The sequence below is a fragment of the Oncorhynchus masou genome, chromosome 25 (genome assembly GCF_036934945.1).
Source record: "Oncorhynchus masou masou isolate Uvic2021 chromosome 25, UVic_Omas_1.1, whole genome shotgun sequence".
Classification (NCBI taxonomy): domain Eukaryota; kingdom Metazoa; phylum Chordata; class Actinopteri; order Salmoniformes; family Salmonidae; genus Oncorhynchus; species Oncorhynchus masou.
Genome location: NC_088236.1, coordinates 9,787,878 through 9,795,091, shown reverse-complemented (window position 1 = coordinate 9,795,091; position 7,214 = coordinate 9,787,878). Strand labels below are relative to the sequence as shown.

The following is a 7,214-nucleotide window of genomic DNA, read 5'->3' as shown; positions in this document are numbered from 1 at the left end:
CTCAACATGACTGTCCCTGAAGTGTCCATGGACCATTCTCACATTCTCAAAATTACAAATATTGTTTAATTCTCCAATTTTGAGGATTAGGTGTTTTGGGAAGAAGAATGTCTTTGTTCTCCACGGCCTCTCTCCCACCATACTTCATGGCAGCAAAGAGAGAGAGTTTCTAGCAGGATTTTATGACCATTGTAAAAACCTGGGGTGGGAGAGAGAGTGATAGGGGGATATGATATACACCCTAAAAGGCCACGTCGTTAAACTGTAAAAGGTAAATGTCGAATGGTCTCAAATCTAGAAGAAATATTGATGATCTCTTTTAATATGATATGGCCCATCTTCTAAGGCATCTTCTGAGAAATCATAAAACAATTCAGAAACATGATGAAGCCAGTCTGAGACCATCTTGCCGTAAAAGCACATTGTTTTAATTGATGCTATGGGGAAGTGAATACACGAGTGAAAGAACCAATCAGACACAAGGTCACAAAGGTCCTAGGTTACAATCTAACCATCGTTCTGTTCCATCTAGTGACTATAGTCGTAGCTATAGGTGTAGTAGACGGTGCCTTTCTTCAGGTGGCAGGTCTCAGTGTGTGTTCCTGGGCGGATGGTGGTGGTGCAGGTTCCCAGGCGGTGATCTGGTCCGACGTTATTATCCCACACCTAATAATAATAATGATCATAATCACAATAATGATAAAAATAATCATGATAATCTTCTTCCTCCTCCTCATCATCATCATCTTCATCATCATAATAATAATTGATGGGATTTACATAGTACTTTTCCAGTGCTCAAAGTGCTTTGCATAGTAAGGTGGGAAACTCACCTCCAGCTTCAGGACAGACTGGTGGATCATGTCTACGAAGTTGAACTCATCGGGCCAGGTGGGGTTGGCCTGGTTCTTCAGAATGCTGCTCATGCCACCGAAGGCTGGGCCATACCACACCTAAAGAAGAAAATGTTGTCAGTAGACTTTATTAAACTTTTTATTATTTTTTTATTATTGTGCTTTTAATGCTAAATTATTTTTAATATTTACAGTTGGCTCACTTGAATGAGGAACTTCTATACGTATTTTAACATTTATTAATTAATTCATTTGTTTTTTTGTTAATTTAATTTATTATTAGTTCACCTAACAAATAACAAGCCAACCACTGAAATTTTCATGGTCACATGTCACTGTAGGCTACTTAATATCCAAACAAATGACAGCTGACTGTCTACTGTTTACTGTTTGATTATTGCTGTGTCTCTGTCCTTCTGTGTTATGATGTCTGTCCTGTCTGTAACATTTTTTTTTCTTTACCTTTATTTAACCAGGCAAGTCAGTTAAGAACAAATTCTTATTTTCAATGACGGCCTGGGAACAGTGGGTTAACTGCCTGTTCAGGGGCAGAACGACAGATTTGTACCTTGTCAGCTCGGGGGTTTGAACTCGCAACCTTCCGGTTACTAGTCCAACACTCTAACCACTAGGCTACCCTGCCGCCCCACATCACTGTACTTGTCACGTTCTGACCATCGTTCGTGTGTGTTTTCCTTGTTTTAGTGTTGGTCAGGACGTGAGCTGGGTGGGCATTCTATGTTGTGTGTTGTTGGGGAGTAATCAGAATTAGTTGGGTAACACAGATAGGATGTTTTATATTCATCATATGTTTGTAAGTTACTTCTCATCAGAATGTTATTTTTGTATAATACTGTGGCGGGGTTGCAGTATCTGTTCGATGTCAAGACTAAGTTGCTTGGGCCGGAGAGAGGGGAGAGGTCAAGTGTGTATCTCTTGGCTCCACAATGTCTGTGTGCCAGTCAGTGTGTCTCTGTGATCTTGTCAAGATAGGATGGATTTGATATATGCCTGTTGATATGGAGGATTGGTTTATGGTTCTGAGTTTGAGAAAGGAGACAAAGCTGAACGATGAATTATGCCGATGCTGTCTTATCCTGTGTGTCTTTGCTATAAAGGATCCCATTTGCCATTATGTTGGGACTCTCAACTTTTCATTAGAGATACTGAACTGTTGAAAGTTAAAATGCTATTGCAATGTGGAAGGGGCTCTCAGAGAATTCATTGATAGACACTGAATTGATCTGAGAGTCACAGGGTTGTGATAGAGCTCATATATTTAAAGATGGACTTTGATAACTAACTCTGACTTGTGTGTGTGGTTTGCTCCCATGATTTGGTAAATAGAGGAAATTTCCACGATATTTGGCGACGAGGAGGGGAAGTGAATCTTCACTCGGTGACCGTTCCTACGATCTAGGTAAATAAATTGTGCACGAGGGATCCCCTAAACTTGGGATCTCAGGGAGACCACACTTCGGGAACGAAGCAGATGGACCAACCTTTGATCTAAGAGGAAGCGAGCCGAGTGGATACCACATCTCAAACAGAGTTTTTTTTTTAAAGAAAAAGGTGAGCAAACCACACACAGATTTGAAGTGGCGTTTTTTAATTATGCCTGTTACGTATACTCTGAGCGTGAATTCCTTTGTAAGGAAGGCACCTTGGCGGCGTAAGCAGGGCCGAGTCAGAGGAGAGTAATCTGGGGGTTTTGTGGACTCAAAAGATACTCTGCACTGTCCGGTTGCCAGTGACCAAGAGCCCTCCTGACACTGAATGGATCACAGTGGGGATTTGGTGAGGTCTGTCGGGGTGATGGGCCAGGGGGACTGTGTGTTCTAGGTGAAACACGGCATTTGGTGAAGCCCTATTGGAAGAATGACCTCATTCTGTGCGTCTGTGTGATTTGCCTAAGTGACCCTCAGAGGTGGTGAATTCCAATTATTTTAAATATGCTAGCCAGGTATGCCCTGGGTTACTCTGTGTGAGTATTTTGTTATGGGATCACTAGGTAATAGTTGTCGGACCGTTCTGTGTGAGCGGGGTAGGGTTGACTCTGTGTGGGCAAACCTTTTTGTTCTGATGTTCTGTGTGGACGTCTGACCAGTTCTATGTGATCATCTGACCAATCCTGTGTGGATGATCCTGCAGGTTCTGTGTGAGTACCTAAGATTTCTTAAGTTTTATATGGATTCTGTGAATTATTTGAAATTATGATAAATTGTATGTGTGTATAATCAATTACTAGAGATTTGATAAAGTAATGCTGAGAATGATTAGATGCAATTTAAACCACCCATTCGTAGACGTACGTAGGTTTTGAGTTGGTATTGTCACGTTCTGACCATCGTTCGTGTGTGTTTTCCTTGTTTTAGTGTTGGTCAGGACGTGAGCTGGGTGGGCATTCTATGTTGTGTGTCTGGTTTGTCCATTTCTATGTTAGGCCTGATATGGTTCTCAATCAGAGGCAGGTGTTAGTCATTGTCTCTGATTGGGAACCATATTTAGGTAGCCTGTTTTTGTGTTGGGTTTTGTGGGTGATGTTCCTGTCTTTGTGTTTGTGGCACCAGATAGGACTGTTTTGGTTTTTGCACGTTTCTTGTTTTGTAGATTGTAGTACTTTCATCTTTATTAAAGATGCACAAAAATAACCACGCTGCATTTTGGTCCGCCTCTCTTTCCCCACAAGAAAACCATTACAGTACTTCTGTTTTATTTCCCCACCTGACAGTTTGTTGTAAATAACAATGTTTTGTTAACTGACTGTTCAGGTTAAATAAAGAAGAAATAAATGAATACATTCACCTTGACATAGGGCTCTGGCTGGGAGAGGAGGTCTCCTTTCAGGTTGGAGGCACTAAGGCCCCACACCCTGACTTGGACGTCATCCAGGTCACAGTGTACAAGAGCCAGGGTGCAGAGCACCAGCAGTCCCAGGGACAGAGAGAGAGAGGCCATGGTACACTGTCTGAGAGAGAGGAGAGGAAGGCGAGGAGAGGAGAGGAGAGGAAGACATGAATATGTCCATGTTTTGTATCACCTCAAACTGCATTCAGAGAGTTAGAATTGAAATAGAGTAGAAAGACGAGGACATATTATCAGTGTTAGGAGATTAGTCAGTAGACAGAGAAATGGAAGATACCAGCACATTCCTGAATCAGCATAAATACAGGATCTTTTTCAATTGCAGATAGTGGCTTTTGAGAAGTGTGTTTGATTTACACACTAGTATATCCTGGATGGAGGGAGATGACACTTGATATAGAAACTGTCAGTCCCATGGTGCTACACATTCAGTTCTGACAGCAAACCTGTCTGAGAAGTCATCCAGTGTACTCAACCAAACTGACACTTCATTTCTATATCTGCTATTCTGTCAATCTAAAAGTGCTTTAAGGAACGCCACTCACTGTCTGCAGTCACTGTCTACAGAGATAACAAAGGTAAGAGTGATGCCGATACACAGAGGGAGAGAGAGAGAGAGGTGGAAGTACAGAAGAACAGCACCAGAACAACAGATCATGTCTTACCTGGATATTCTTGAGCTGGACGTCTGTCTTCTCTAGTCATCCAACTGCTGATGGTCCTTACTGTGCCATCTAGCTGATTATAAAGATCTCAGCCCCCACCCCTAGCTACCCCCCAGGTGGTATGTTGACCCACAGGTGGTATGTAGGACTACTTAACCAATGAGAGCACACCTTATATTACCACGAGACGTATGGAAGCCTATAACTTGTAACAACAAATTCTGATACTATCTGAAATGCTGATTGAACAAATTGTATTCCAGATAATGTCAAAAGGCCAGCCCAGTGAATCAACAGTTAGGTGAGGGAGAGGAAATTGCTTAGGGTGGACATGGTAAATATTACTGCATAGAATCTGTAATTCTTCAGTAATACCATTAATCATTATATATACAGTGCATTCAGAAAGTATTCAGACCCCTTGACTTTTTCTACATTTTGTTTCTTTCCGTCCTTACTCTTTTAGCAAATGTATTAAAAATCTAAAACAGAAATACCTTATTTACATAAGTATTCAGCCCCTTTGCTATGAGACTCGAAATTCAGCTCAGGTGCATCCTGTTCCTTGATGTTTTTACAACTTGATTGGAGTCCACCTGTGGTAAATTCAATTGATTGGACATTATTTGGAAAGGCACACCCCTGTCTATGTAAAGCCCCACAGTTGACAGTGCATGTCAGAGCAGAAATCAAGCCGTAAGATTGAAGGAATTGTCCGTAGATCTCTGAGACAGGATTGTGTTGACCATAAATCACATTTAAGATTCCTGGCACTGAGACCATACACCTTGACTTACCAGGACACACATCAACAGCAGGCCCAAGGACAGACAGACAGACAGACAGACAGACAGACAGACAGACAGAGAGAGAGGAGGACATGGCTCACAGCAAGGGCAGGATTTGAAGAAGGACAACGATGAGAGAGAGAGGAGGACATGGCTCACAGCATAGTTAGGATTGAAGAAGGACAACTAAGAGAGAGAGAGAGAAAGTGGTTAACTATTTGACCATTGTTTACTGGTCAAAACCTTAGGAAAACCTTGACATAGTACAGGCTCAGTGAGCACAGCCTTGCCATTGAGAAGGGTAGACACAGGAAAACCTGGCTCCCTGTAGAGGTAAGGCTGTGCAAACACTGCACAACAGCAGAACCTGAGACAGAGCTGCATTTCCTGGCAAGATGTCAAAAATATAAAACAATTAGAGAGTGTCATTCTCCCAAATGTGAAACCCTTATTCAAGGTTTCAATGAACTCCCTGATGAGGATACCTGTCCTGTTGAGGGAGGACGCAGAGAGCTGTGGGTTGGCAGCGCACTACATTGCTGCCTGCCATAAGATGAGGGACAGTGTCTGACAGACCAATCAACCTGCATATGTCCTCTACTGTATGCTGATTGTTATTACCCACCAGCGTATCCTGGATGGAGGGAGATGTCACTTGAGGGGATGTAACTGTCAGTCCCATGGTGTTACACATTCAGTTCTGACAGCAAACCTATCTGAGAAGTCATCCAGTGTACTCAACCAAACTGACACTTAAATCTGTATCTGCTATTGTACAAATCTTAAAGTGCTTTAAGGAATGCCAATCACTGTCTGCGGTCGACTGAATCCCAGCCACTGTCTACAGAGATAACAAAGGTAAGAGTGATGCCGATACACAGATATTGAGAGATCGAGAGAGGTAGTAGAACAGCACCAGAACAACAGATCATGTCTCACCTGGATAGTCTGTCTTCTCTAGTCACCCAACTGCTGATGGTCCATCTAGCTGTTTATAAAGATCTCAGCCCCCCCCGCAGGTGTCCGTCATAACACCCATTAGGTGGTATGATGACCCACAGGTGGTATGTAGGACTATTAACAGTTGACAGTGCATGTCAGAGTAAAAATCAAGCCATAAGGTTGAAGTAATTGTCCGTAGAGCTCTGAGACAGGATTGCACAGATCTGGGGAAGGGTAACCAAAACATAATGCTGCATTGAAGGTCCACAAGAACACAGTGGCCTCCATCATTTTAAATGGAATAATTGAATAAATAGTTAGGTAAGGGAGAGGACATTGCTAAGGGTGGACATGGTAAATAGTACTGGATGGAATCTGTAATTCATCAGTAATACCATTGATCAGTATCTATAGGAAGACAACAGGCGCCTCACAGCCACCTGCTTCAGTCAGAGTGGTATTATAAGGACCACTCCTACAGTGACAATGTTTGAGTCCCAAATGGCACCCTATTCCCTATATAGTGCACTACTGGTCCCAGGAAGCATTCCATACTATGGGCTCCATCTGTAACTGTGGTGCAACAGTTCACCAGAAAGTCATCAGCTGATCGATCTCTCTCTCTCTCTCTCTCTCTCTCTCTCTCTCTCTCTCTCTCTCTCTCTCTCTCTCTCTCTCTCTCTCTCTCTCTCTCTCTCTCTCTCTCTCTCTCTCTCTCTCTCTCTCTCTCTCTCTCTCTCTCTCTCTCTCTCTCTCTCTCTCTCTCTCTCTCTCTCTCTCTCTCTCTCTCTCTCTCTCTCTCTCTCTCTCTCTCTCTCTCCTCTGGAGACTGTGGCTGGGATTCAGTCGATTGCAGACAGTGAGTGGCTTTCCAAAAAGCGCTCTTAGATTGGTAGAATAGCAGGTATAGAAATTGATTGTCAGTTTGGTTGAGTACACTGGATGACTTCTCAGACAGGTTTGCTGTCAGAACTGAATGTGTAACGCCATTACAGGTTCTGTATCAAGTGTCATCTCCCTCCATCCAGGATACACTGGTGTAGATATCAAACATTTCTGAAAAGCCACTATCTGCAATTGAATAAGAGCCTGTATTTCTG

The 7,214-nt window shown here is 42.7% G+C and overlaps 1 protein-coding gene across 1 annotated transcript in view; it reads right to left on the bottom strand.

The window, feature by feature from the left end:
* Positions 1-500: 500 nt before the first annotated feature.
* The window catches only part of LOC135513756 (uncharacterized), a 56,049-nt gene continuing 49,335 nt past the window's right edge, over positions 501-7,214 (bottom strand). Inside the window, exon 4 of the mRNA XM_064936662.1 lies at positions 501-666. Coding sequence (XP_064792734.1) covers positions 529-666 — 138 coding nt within the window. The 3' untranslated portion in view covers positions 501-528. The remainder of the gene's footprint in view (positions 667-7,214) is intronic.